At 50.7% G+C, this 12,992-nt stretch overlaps 2 protein-coding genes across 10 annotated transcripts in view; one reads left to right on the top strand and one right to left on the bottom strand.

Moving 5' to 3' along the window:
* Positions 1-5,878, top strand: part of FBXL2 (F-box and leucine rich repeat protein 2) — a 113,033-nt gene extending 107,155 nt beyond the window's left edge. For all 7 annotated transcript variants that reach the window (XR_004344065.1, XM_032594634.1, XM_030330138.1 and 4 more), the window contains 2 exons: positions 4,056-4,268; positions 4,930-5,878. Coding sequence is in view for 6 of the 7 variants with exons in the window: in XM_032594634.1 (XP_032450525.1) it covers positions 4,056-4,268; positions 4,930-5,037 (321 nt within the window). In the remaining variant the exon portion in view is untranslated. The remainder of the gene's footprint in view (positions 1-4,055; positions 4,269-4,929) is intronic.
* Positions 5,879-5,889: 11 nt separating this feature from the next.
* UBP1 (upstream binding protein 1) overlaps positions 5,890-12,992 on the bottom strand; it is a 52,304-nt gene continuing 45,201 nt past the window's right edge. For all 3 annotated transcript variants that reach the window (XM_030330136.1, XM_030330133.1, XM_030330134.1), the window contains 3 exons: positions 12,032-12,174; positions 11,259-11,310; positions 5,890-8,936 (listed from right to left, as the gene is read on the bottom strand). In XM_030330136.1, the coding sequence (XP_030185996.1) occupies positions 8,899-8,936; positions 11,259-11,310; positions 12,032-12,174 (233 nt within the window). In that variant the 3' untranslated portion in view covers positions 5,890-8,898. The remainder of the gene's footprint in view (positions 8,937-11,258; positions 11,311-12,031; positions 12,175-12,992) is intronic.

The raw sequence follows: 12,992 nt of genomic DNA, 5'->3' as shown, positions 1-12,992 counted from the left end.
ATATATGTTTTATATATTTAGGTGCTCCTATATTAGGTGCATAAATATTTACCCATGTTTATGCTCTTGTTGGATTGACCCCTTTATCACTATGTAATGCTCTTTGTTATCATGGTGTTTTAAAGTGTTATTTTGTCTGATGTATGTATGGCTACCTCCAACTTTCTTTTGATTTTCATTTGCATGGGGTATCTTTTTCCATCCCTTTACTTTCAGTCTGTGTGTGTCCTTACACTTAGAGAGTCACTTATAGGCAGCATATAGATGGGTCTTTTTTTTGTTTTTTAATTCATTCAGGTACTCTGTATCTTTTGATTGAAGAATTTAGTCCATTTAAAGTAATTATTGATAGTTATGTATTTATTGCCATTATGGTAATTGTTTTTTAGCTGTTTTGTAGTTCCTCTTGTTCCTTTCTTCTTTTGTTCTCTTCCTTTGTGGTTTGATGACTTTCTTTAGTGGGACACTTAGATCCTTTTATCTTTTGTGTATCACAGATTTTTGCTTTGTGGTCACCATGAGGTTGTTACATATAACAACTTATATTTGCTTTATGTTTGTTTATTTTTGAGACAGAGAAACAGAGCATGAGTGGGGTAGGGGCAGAGCGAGAGGGAGACACAGAATCCGAAGCAGGCTCCGGGCTCCCAGCCGTCGGCACAGAGCCCGACACGGGGCTCGAACCCACGAGCTGTGAGATCGTGACCTGAGCCTAAGTCGGACGCTCAGAGGACTGAGCCACCCCAGGTGCCCCAACAGCTTGTATTTGTAACAGTCTATTTTATGATAACTTATATTTGAATACGTTCTGAAATTCTACATTTTTACTCTCCCTCCCTCCCGTTTTGTTTTCAGTGTCACATTTTACATCTTTCTATCTTGTGTATCCCTTGTTTGTACTTTTAGAATTTTTTTTTTTTACTACTTTTGTCTTTTAGCCTTCAGACTAACTACACCATTACTCCATATTTACCTTGACCAGTGAGATTTAGCCTTTCTCATGTTATTAATTAGTGCCCTTTCTTTTCCGCTTAACAAAGTCCTTTTAATATTTTTTGTGAGTTGGTTTAGTAAGATGATTAACTCCTTTAGCCTTAGCTTGTCTGGAAAAATCTATCTCCAATTCTGAATAACTTTGGTAGTTAGAGTATTCTTGGTTGGAAGTATTTTTTTTTTTTTTTCAGTACTTTGGATTTCATGCCACTCCCTTCTGTCCTGCAGTTTCTGCTGAAAAACCTGCTGTTAGTCTTATGGGGGCTCCTTCGTGCATAACAAGTTTTGAATCTTGCTGATTTTAAGGTTCTCTTTAACTTTTGACATTTTAATTATGTGTCTTGGTGTGCATCTCTTGGGGTTCATATTTTTAGAACTCTGTACTTCCTGGATCTGGATGTCTGAGGTTTTTTTTGCCCTAGGTTGAGGTTTTTAGCCACCATTCCTTGAAATAAGTTTTCTCCTTTCTCTCTCTCTCTCCTCCTACCGAGAGCCCTAGGATATGAATGTTAATCCACTTGATGTTGTCCCACATATCTCTTAAGCTATCCCCACTTTTTTTCATCTGTGTTTCTTTTTGTCGTTCTGTTTGGGTGAGTTCTACCGCTCTGTCTTCAGGTTCACTGGTCCTTCTGATTTATCTAGTCTGCTCTTGAACCTCTCTAGTGATTTTTTCTGTTACTATATTCTTCAGCTCCATGACCCCTGTTTGGTGTTTTCTTAGATTTTCTTTGTTGAAGTTGTGTACTGATCCATTTTCCTCCAGGGTATGGTGAGCATCTTTATGACCATTGCTCATCCTTCTTAAATTTTGTAATGTTTATTATTCTGAGAGAGAGAGAGATGGCACGAGTGGAGGAGGGGCAGAGAGAGCGAGAACCCCAGGCAGGCTCCATGCTCTCAGCCCAGAGCCCGATCTGGAGCTCAAACTCAGGAAACCTTGAGATCATGACCCGAGCCAAGATCAGGAATCGGATGCTTACCTGGCAGTCAACCAGGCACCCCACTTATCTTTTAGTAAGGTGTTTTTCCTGAGGTTCCTAGATAAAAAGGCCTCTCCTCTTCATGGAGTGAGCTCATGTAGAAGATGGACCTTCTTGTTCAACCAGGTCCTCATTATCAGTGGCTCTCAAACCTTTGTGTCTGTACAGCCTGTTTTATTGTTCACGGTTCCCAGTAGTTGAGGAGGTGCCCAGATCGGTCAGTGTCCCAAAAGGGAGAAGCTCAGCACCTAGATTCAGGCTGACTGGAAGATACTCGGGCAGCAGCTTAAAAAATATGCAATGTACACGGTTCTTTGGGACTGCAAGCAAGAACTCCACTGGCCACCAGGGCCAGGTGATCTAGGTGTCCTCTGGGTGGCAGCTGCAAAGACCAGGACTCCACACAAGTGTGCAAACACCTGTGTGGGAGACACCGGCACGCTGCAGTGAGGCGGGGGGACCATGTGCGCAGAGATGGCGTGCACCGGCCTGGTTCCCTGAGAACACGCGGTAGGCCTTGGGCACGTGCTGAACTCGCAGCCCACCCTGCAGGACTAAGCTGCAGCTCAAGCACGTACAGCTCTTTATCGTCGGGCGGGGGTGCGTTTCGGTCTGCTTTCTGGGAAACGTCCTGGGGGCGGTAGCCTGCCAGGGAAGAGCTGAGGATCGAAGTCCCGTGGGACCCAGGAACGTAAGCCCCTCTGGCCAGCAGGGCCAGGTGACCAAGGGGCATCCCTGCGTGGCCGGCCCCAAAGACCGGGACACCAGATGCATGTAAAAGCTCCCCTCCAGGAGATCCCGGCGCTCTGGAGTGTGGCAGCGGGGGGAGAAGAGGGCGCCTCCCGAGGTCCCCGGGGAGGAGGGCGGGCAGCCCTGAGATGGGCTTACTGGAAGCCTGCCCCTCAGGCTGCCGCTGCGAGGGTGAGCCACGAGGCCTCTTTCGTAGACAGGACTCCTGGGCCTGTTGTCTCGTGCTGTGCCCTGGGGCTGTTGGCCAGTTACCGTCTCTTCCCGTCTCTTCCCGTGCGGCCCACCAGCAGAAGCCCCGCTGGCCCCCAGAGCCAGGAGACGCAGAGGTGTTGCTCTCTAGCAGGGGGAACACCAGGGTGCCAGGTGGGAAACCCGGGCGCTGGACACACAGAAGTTCCTTCCGGACAGATAATGGTGTTCTGAAGCACAGCACAGGGAGAGGGAGAAGTTGGTGCCCACTGGCTGAGGAGTGACCGAGGGGGGCTGTAGAGAAGATGCCCACCGAGAAAGAGAAATTGGGGAAAAAAAGCCTAGAATTCCTTGTCTTTTTTTTTAAGCCTTCTCCAGTCAGAGCAAGACAGAGGGAGCGCACGAAGGCGGTGGCCGCCAGTCCCTGGGCCTAGAGTGTCCCAGCAGGCCCCGAGTGTGTCTCAGACCAGACGCATGGGCCTCAGGCCAGTGCTCCCACACAGAGTCCAGGCGGCCCTCAGTGGGCCACTTCCAAGCTGGGCTCTGGGGCGGGGCAGTCCAAGTGTGTGAGCCCTTTAAGAGCCATTTCTGGAATCACTAGCCTCGTGGGCCTGGTGGATGTGAGCCTGTTGGTGTTCAAAGCTAGATGTTTTAGGGGCCTGGCTCTCAGGCACAGATTTTAAAAGTTGGGGTGCCCAACGTGGGGTGCAAGCCCTTTGCTCCCCGGGGAGAAACTCCCGGTTTTGAGCTCTCTCCCAGCCGTGGGTCTCTGCACTGGGGGCGGGACTTACGGCAAGACGGTGTCCCAGCTTCTCCCACCCGCCGTGACACGGGCCTGCTTTCAGCGTGTGAGTCACTCAGCTAGCTTTTAGGGCTCTTTTGTCAGATCAGGCCGTCCTTTACGTACCCGTAGAATCAGGGTGCTGACGGGAGGAGGGGAGACAAGATCCTCTCACGTCGTCTTTAACTGGATCACCTGCAGTTGGAAAGATGAGAGAACAGCAAACCCATGGCCGGAGGACCCCGGGGCTTTGTGTTTGACCCTGTTGATAAGCGGCCGCCACAAGGCCCTGCTCGGGCCAGCTTCCGCGCTTTAGGCCTCGGGTCTTGCGAACACCCGCGCTTTCCTCCCTGTTCCAGAGTCTGTCCCACTGTGAGCTCATCACAGATGATGGGATCCTGCACCTGAGCAACAGCACCTGCGGCCACGAGAGGCTGCGGGTCCTAGAACTAGACAACTGTCTCCTCATCACCGACGTGGCCCTGGAGCACCTGGAGAACTGCCGCGGCCTGGAGCGCCTGGAGCTGTACGACTGCCAGCAGGTCACCCGCGCGGGCATCAAGCGGATGCGGGTAAGCGGGGGGCACGCGTCCCCTGGCGCTTTCGAAGCTAACGGCGAACACGCCAAGAGTCAACGTCCGCTCCCCACATTTGACCCTCAGCCCGTATTCTGCAGACTGGCAGGCTGAACAGGAGTCTCCCTGTCCAAAATTTCCATAGCAGACCTCACCCTGGCAGTTTCCACTTCCAGAACGGTGTTGGTCTGAGGTTCCTCGTAGTCTGATCGGAATCCTGAGGAAGGAGCCTTACGGCCGTTACCGGCAGGAAGGAGACCGGGGTCTTGGCTACTTTCCAGATGAGAGGGCTTCCGGAGAATGTGGCTTCCCCTCCCCCCAGGCAGTTTACCTTGTCTTCTTGAATGCGCTCTGAGCTTTGCATCTCCCTCCCGGAGCTGCCCCGGGTGCCAAAGCTGTGAGGCCCGTGTTCAGTCTGCATCCAGGGCTGGTGACGACACCAGGGCACGTGTTCTGTGCTCTTTGGGAGGTGCTGGCTTAGGGGGACAGTGTGTCAGCAGCAGCTCTTGCCTGCACCGGGAATTCTCTCTGAACTATCTGCCCGAGGGGAAGGGGGTCGATTCTGTGTGGCGAACGCATGGGCTCGTCTAGGACTGTGCCTCTAATCCTCAGAACCCCCGCGTAGCGATGACTCCTGGTCGGGCTTTTCTGCTTCCAGGCTCAGCTCCCTCACGTCAAAGTCCACGCCTACTTTGCTCCCGTCACCCCCCCGACAGCAGTGGGAGGAAGCGGACAGCGACTGTGCAGGTGCTGTGTCATTCTCTGACGGCAGCGGCCGAGCCCAAGGCGCGAGGTGTCCCCTCCTCCAGAGAAGACCCAGGTCTTCCCGACCTGCCCCACCTTCGCCCAGATCTCTTGGTTCTCCATTGGGAAAGGCACATTCAGGTAAAAGACTCCGGTAGGGACCGCAGTAACTCCGGTGAGAGTTTTCACCTTTATTCTGCTACGAGGCAACCACGTCACAGCCCGGAGTCTGGTGGCACGAGGCAAGAGCGGTAGGCCTCGGGGTGGCTGGGCCACACGGGAGAGGTGGGGGCCTTCTTAGGAAGTCCCGCCCTTGGCTTTGTCGGCGCTCCTCAGACCGACCATCAGTGTTAGCACAAATTGAGCAGAAGAAATAAGCTGTTGATCTTCTAGCTGATACTTAAGCCAGCGGCCTACTTTAACTCACACTGATTCCATTTTGACGAGCGGGACTTTTCCACTTGTAAGACTAAATAGCAACTTTCTCAAAGTGACTGTACTGCAAATCCACGATGCCTGCTGGTTTTGTATGTAGAGCCTTGGGTGGGAGGCAAGTTAGCCGGTTTCCACGAGACACCAAAGAAATGAGGACTCTGAACTGGGTGGGGCAGGGTCTTCACCCTTCTGTGTCCGTCAGCTTGTCACACACACTTTTGGGAACCGAGAGCTAAACACACACGGCTCGGAGGTCGTGTCGCTGCCTGACCAGACAGGGGCTGTGGCCCGTGCCGTGGCACGGAGTGCGTTTTCGTTATAGGAGAAGAGCTAATCACGCCATCTCTCGCAAGACCTGGGGGACCTTAAAGAAACAGAACGACGGCTTAAGTTATCTACAATATAATCAATTAAAAATAATGAATGGATGCATGTAGAATGGGTGTGATTTTTTCCAAGTTTATTTTAAAATCTTAGAAATCAAGTTACACCAGAACTGTTCAAAAATTGTACACACTTAAAACAGATCAGTAAAGTGTTGGCACCTTTCAGACTCATAATATAAAAATGAATAAACCATAGCAATGCTCAAGTCAGAGGGTTTTATTGCTATCATCATATGGCAGACAAATCTGAGCAAAACCACTTTCCCAACTCAGACCTTCCTAATATTATTTAAAATCTGACAAGCTCTAGTTTCCACTCTGGGCTGTCCACACGTGTGATATTAAGACTAGAAACCCGTCACCACCCTCACATCGTAAACTTCAGCGTTCATGGCAGCTGACGACCCTTCCTAGCGACCGCTCCCCACAACGAGGAGCACAGAGCTCCTGGGAGGCTGCGGTGGGACAGCAAAGCCGGGGCACTTGTCTCCCCCAGACCAGCAGTCGGTCAGAGGAACCGGTCAGGAGCATTTAGCGTACAGTGGGAGAGAAGGCGGTACCTGCGCGACCCCCTTAAGTCACTTTAACAAGGTCTCGGAATAAGCGTTCGAGTCCTGATGACATCAGCGCCCGAGGACACATCCTCTGGCATTCCCTGGCCGGAAGTGTGCACACACCACAGCAGTTGTTTGAAAATACATTTGTACCACTTTGTGTGGCGGCGTGACTGTGGAAGGAAGCTATTTAAGTAAACAAAGAGCGGGGAACACAGACTTGCTTCACTAATTATAGTCTCCGTTTTAAAAATTCGCACGACCAGGGCTTTCTATACATGGGCTCTCTTGAGCCAGGGCACAGCCCGCTGGGGTTACTGGACTCCCTCCTCAGTGACCCGTGACCTCATTCAGGAGAACCCCAGGTGAGGTTTCCCAGAGGCGCGGGCTGGGTCCGCTTCCTCTCCGTGTGGGGAGCAGTCGATGGAAAAGTCTGCCGCATCAGCATTGAGAAAACAGACCGAAGAGAAAACCACACAACGGGCCTCACCTCTCGCAACATCTGGACTTCGGTGTGCTCAGCACATGCCCGGAACCCCTCAATTCTGGACTCGAGGGGACACGGTCAGGAACTAGGGTTTAAATGAGACACGCGTGTGCAAAACAATCGGAAAACATTTATTTTACTGAAATGTATACATCCTACTGTTAAAAAAACAAAGTAGCAAATTTGCTGGTGCCATAATTTAACCTGCTTCACTGGGACAGACTAATTTTCAATGCTGCTTGGTAGAATTTCAAGTTCGATGAGCTTTTAAAGTGTTTTCAACCCCATTTCTAACACCTGATGAGGAATTCGAAATAGCACACAGCATTAAATGACATTTATTGTTCCGTATATCTTGAGACTCAAAAAGGAATGCTAAATAGACAAGCAGAACTCTAAAAACAAGAGATATGCTCACTTCTTTCCCAAGTGATTGGTACAGAAAACATGTGTTCATACAAAAGCAAAGGGAGATGACAGAAAGGAACGTTCCCCCGCTTCAGGGTCTACAGAGTTACAGATATTTTCAAACTAAAGATGAAAGTGTTTAGAGACCGTGCGTCTTAACCCCCTTGAAGAATAAAACACGAACCGTCAAAGCTTTTTACCCACCGAAGTGGTCTGTCTTCTGGGAGGGATTTCAGAGTCCAAATCACTCCTATTTCCGCCCGAACAAAGATAAGAATCGACACGTTCAAAACCAAGACAGCCGGGCGCGTGGACAGAGGTGCTATAGCTAAAGGGCGCCGAAGTTTAAAACACGGTCTGCTCCACCACAGGTTTCACAGGTGCCTGCTGGTGCGTGTGGGGAGGGAAGCGAGAACGAGGAGGAAATCGCAAAAGCCGTGGAGTCCCTTTGAGAGACAAGCATTTGGTTTTGTGGAAGACGCACCCTTTTTAAGAAAAAGAGGCCATCGTGTGGTGTAGCCAAAAGCCTCTTAAATAATCACCAGAACGTTTACCATGATTGTACTAGAGCTCAGTATCTCAGAAGCGTGGGCCATTTTTACGGCACAATTTAGTGTTTCATTTATGACATCTGGTTTGCCGCGATAATTTCAACTCATTGATAACAAAGACCCCTCAACGGCAAGTCAGAAAACTACCATAGTCTTCCCCCTTCCCCGGGGCACCTGGTTCCACGGTCTGGGGTAGGGCTTTAAAAACACTTAAGGACAGGACGGTTCAGAGCGAGGAGGGACGGGGTGGTCGGAAACAGCGAAAGGGAGGAACGCCACTTGAGTTTAAAAGGCATTGGGGCTTCAAAAATAAAAACCAGAAACAAAATGCTAAAAATGGAAGCGGAAGCAAAAGGTTTTTCAAGAAATCTGTGACGAAGCAGAAACACAAAAGTCTTTGTACCTATTAGGATTTACACTGATCCTCTCACCAAGGTACTCTTGATAATGCAGTTGGCTTCACACCCGCCTTCCTGGCTCGGGTCTTCCCCGATCTGGCATGATCCCGTCACACACACCCTTACGTGATTTCTTCCGAGAAGGTGCCAAGACTCTTACCTGACCGCCGATCACGGTGTCAGCACGTGGCCTCTGCAGACAGACTCCGTGCTGGTTCCACGACGGCACTGTCCCCCGCCCCCGCCCCGGGTCGGCACAAGGTTCGGGCCACAAAAGCCAAACTGGCACAGAAGGGTAAATGCCCACGGTACGTTTTTACATTCATTTCCAAACCGCATACAGTGTAGAGAGACAGCAAAGGCTACCTCTAGGAACTGTACCTACTGGCCTCTGCCAGAGAAGCAGCAGCCGGGCCTGCGCGTGGCCCCCAGAGCTGCACGCGCGCCGTCCCGACGTGCTCACTCTCACGAGGGTGCTTGGCTATGGCAGTGACAGTGAGGAGATTCGCCTCTCATACAGCTCATTAGAAAGGTCATCTTGTGTTTTCAATATGAAACATTTCATACGGTAAAATCCAATCCCAAGACTTCTTGGATTCAGTCTTCACACACTTTTAAGCGTGACTTTATTTGGTACTGAATATAGTTCAGACTAAGTAAGACATCACTTCAAAACTATGTGGATACCGTCACCATTCTCTGCTGCGGGAAAAGGAAAGGCACGTTACACACAACTCCTTTCGCCAGGCCCACGAGAATCTAATGGGGAGAAGACTAATGGAAACTCCTAGAAAGCTACACCCTCCCTTCCCGGTATTTCTGGAGAAGAACACGGACACCTTCCCTTTGATTTTGCTTTTTCACATCCGGCCCGTATGCCCGTCGGCGCCCCGTGCCCATGCTGCCGGGCAGCCCTGGGGTGCTTGGGGGATCCAGACCAGCAGCCCAAGTGACGTGAGCAAGGGGGCGGGGGCTGGCGGCAGAGCAGGTGACGACACCGGGCCGGGCCGGAGAACGGCCACTCCACGCAGCCCGCACAGACCGAGTGCCTGCGTCCCAGCTTTTCTGGAGATCATCTCTTAGCTCCTCAGAGGCCTGTCTGAAACGTTCTGAAAACATCGCTACTTTTGTCTGAAGGCCTCGTGTGTCTTAGGAAACAGCAAGAAGTGGTACAGCCGTTCATCAAGGAACGAAAGAAACTTTCTCGTGGGGACGGAAGTCCGAGAAACGGGGTGAGACTGGAGGGGACGGCCGGTCACGTCTGACACGAGCAACAGCCGTGGCCGTCGTGAGACCCAAACATACAACCGCACTACGGCTTTCCCGTCGTAGACGATTTGAGCTCCGCAGGGGAAACGCCGCACAGCTTTCCCCGCGAGAGCCGAGCGCGGGAGCAACGGCCCGAGGTGCCGGGACAGCGAACGATGGAGCGAGCCAGCCTGGCTCAGGCTGCCCTGGCTGGCGGTGGCCGACGGCAAACGCCAGGCACCAGCACAGGCGGAGTCACCCCTTCGGTGCTGGTGTGGACTGTCCCTGCAGGAGTGACTTCCAGGAAAGGGGGACACAGGAAATCTCGGCTCTCCGAGATACAGCTGAGGCTGGGTTTAGATCTTAACCCACCAGACTTCTTTTAAAAGTCTCTTCTTCACGTACTATCATCTTGCATTTAGAAACCCCCTCCTGGGGCGCCCGGGTGGCTCGGCGGGTTGAGCATCTGACTTCAGCTCAGGCCATGATCTCATGCCTGGTGAGTGCGAGCCCCGCGTCGGCCTCTGTGCTGACCGCTCGGAGCCTGGAGCCTGCTTCGGATTCTGTGTCTCCCTCCCTCTCTGCCCCTCCCCCGCTCACACTCTGTCTCTCTCTCTCAAAGATAAACAAACATTAAAAAAAAAGAACAAAAATCCCCTCCTTTAACCCCCCGGGTGGAACTCACCTGAGCCCCCTCCGGGCCCTCCTTCCATATCCTTTCCCTAAATGACCGCAATCATTTCCACAGCTTGGAGCCACTGCTGATGTGCCGAAGGCCTCCAAATTACATCTCAAGTCCAAGCCTCTCCCGCCAGCCCCAGACGGGGACAAATCACTGCCAGGTTGACCTTCCCGGCACACCTAAAAGGGGACTCTTAACTGCTTCCCTGCAGTCACTCCTGCCTCTCTCCTGGGACCACAGTCTGCCTGCCCAGCGGCTCTTACAGGAGCCACAACTGCCCCTCCCCAAGCGTAGAGCCCAGCAGGGCCCTGCCCATAAATGTGTCAGACTCAGGTGACCTCTCCTGCCTCCAGCTTCGCCCCATTCTCATGGCTCCAGGGTTGCAAGAGTGGAAGAAAAACCAAACTGCGTTTACACAAATACTCCTTTGTTTAAACAACTTCACTGACTTCCCAACACGTTTCAAACAAAATCTGTCGTGCCCGGGTCCTACACACCCGACCAACACCTCCCACTCTGACTCCACCTGGTTCACGGGCCTCTCACACCGCGTGGCCTTCTCTCAGGCTCGCACGCAGCCTCCCATCGCCTTGGGGGGGTTCCCCAGGCGGGCAGCTCCCCTCGCTGCTCCAGTCTCAGCATTATGGACACGACACCCCCTCGCCCAGCCGCTCCGTGTTCCCCAACCCAGCTCCTCCCAAAACACAAGCACCCCTACTTTCCCACTCCTTCACGGCACCTACAAGATTTCGTAATTATGTGCATCTGTCGGCCAGTTCTGGTTTGCTTTCCGCTAGGAGTTCCAGGAGTCTGCTTTGGTCAAGACCTTTCTAGCACCGAAAGCTGTCTGATACAAGGTGCTCAGTAAAATGTGGCTGAAGTTTTTTTTCCCTAATAATCTAGGACTGACTCCTTTTCCTTATTTGCTAGTTTCCCTTACAACCACTGGAAATACTCTTGATTTGTTTTTATAAGTCTTCTTCAAACTCTTAAAGCCAGCATTTTCAAAAGTAACCACACAAGAGGACAGCTGATTACAGGCACACGCTTTCATGATTCCAGCATTTTGAGACACATGCACTCATGCAAAGTACCTTTTACTGTGAAGAATAAAAAACAACTCTCATCTTGAAAGTTCTGAACCATCTAGAAGGATAAAGCAGATAAATGATTAAGATCCAACTGTCTTTTCTGAGCTGATTAGAAAAGAGTAAAATTAGAAGCTACAGGAAAATGTCAGAATCTATGTATTGTTGCACACAGAACTCAGTGGTAAAAAAAAAAAAAAAATGCCTTCACGAAGGCAGTGTGAGGTAGTCGAAGTTTACACCTGCTGCACTGGGCAGGACCCCATGCTGACCATGCTTGCCCGTGACTAGCCCCTGAGACACCGAAACAGCTCATCTGACCCCCTGGGAGCTGCCCCACCCCCACCCCGGGCCCTGTGAATAATGACTCTTAAGAGAAAGTCCTGGTGTAAGCACTCTTCTATTACCTGCTTGTCACCGAACACCAGGGACACAATAGCCTTAATGTTTTTAAAAATTAGTCATCAAATAGTGGCCAAAAGGAAGATACATCCAAACGCCTCCCTGCATAAAACGGGCCAAAGCCCTCCTAACCCCAAAGTTCCCCGGTGGACGTCTAAGGGGTGAGGGGTGGCGGTGCCTGAGCCACGGGTCTCCTGGATCTGTAGTCCTTATGTCACCAGGAGACCCAAGCTCTTGTTATAAATTCTTACAGATTTGACCCCAACTCTGAAATTGATTCTCAGGAGTACTTGCACAAGAGACCGCAGGATTTCCCATAGTTCTTCCACGAGACAGAGAAAGTGTGCAAAAGCAAGGGGCGTGCCAGTTCAAGGTACCTGGTCGCTAACAAGAATGTGAATACCGGTGGGACCCTGTCTGTAGACCTGGTTAATTTGGTGGAAAGGAATATTAAACACCGATGCAAGTTTTCGAGCAACTTCTGAAGCGACCATTTCTTCCAAGTAGATCGCATGATAAACTGAAATAAAAAACAAGAACAGCATTTTAGCAGTAATCTTTGATCTGTTTTCCACCTCATCCATAGGAAGATCACCCTTTCAAAGTACTAAAAAGCATACATATAAAAATTAAAAATGGGAACTAGTATTTCTTTCCGCCCCATTACTACCTGCTGAAATCTGATACTGTATGAACTATGCTGGGGCTCCTAGCTGGCTCAGCTGGTAGGGTGCACGGCTCTTGATCTCAGGGTCATGAGTTTGAGCCCCACATTGGGGGTGGAGATTACTTAAAAATAGGTATAGAATTTTAAAAAATTAACTATGCCGCACATACAGTGTAATAACCGTTAACCGTAAACTGTACGAGAGGATCTGAGGTTTTCATTTTTCTTACAGGAATTAACTGCAAATGGGAACAGGGGACTTGTTGGAATGTTGGGACTCAAACTCAATAGCGGTAATGGCTGCAAAACTCTAAATTTACTAAAAATATCCTGAAATGGTTTACTTACAATGGAAGGATTTTATGGTATATAAATTATAGCCGAAGAGAGCGGTTTTCAAAACCGCCACGTGTTTCTAACAACATATAAGAAGAGCCAACCGTGTCACTGTTCTGGACTCAGTGATCCTACTACTGGGAGTATACCCTAAGGAATAAAAGCCGCCCCCCGCCCCCCCAAAACCATTAACCGCGTAGAAGACCCACACAAACAGCTAGGGGACGTGGACGGTGAAAGCTGCTGCTGTCTCCGAGTCACAGCCACAGGCCACCCAGGGTCCTGTGTCCCTGCCACGTGGAACCCCGCAGCAGCTGTCACGTGCACAACACCCA

The sequence above is a fragment of the Lynx canadensis genome, chromosome C2, assembly GCF_007474595.2.
Source record: "Lynx canadensis isolate LIC74 chromosome C2, mLynCan4.pri.v2, whole genome shotgun sequence".
In the NCBI taxonomy this organism is placed as follows: Eukaryota; Metazoa; Chordata; class Mammalia; order Carnivora; family Felidae; genus Lynx; species Lynx canadensis.
Note: the sequence above shows the minus strand (reverse complement) of the source record. Positions and strands in the feature narration are given on the sequence as shown.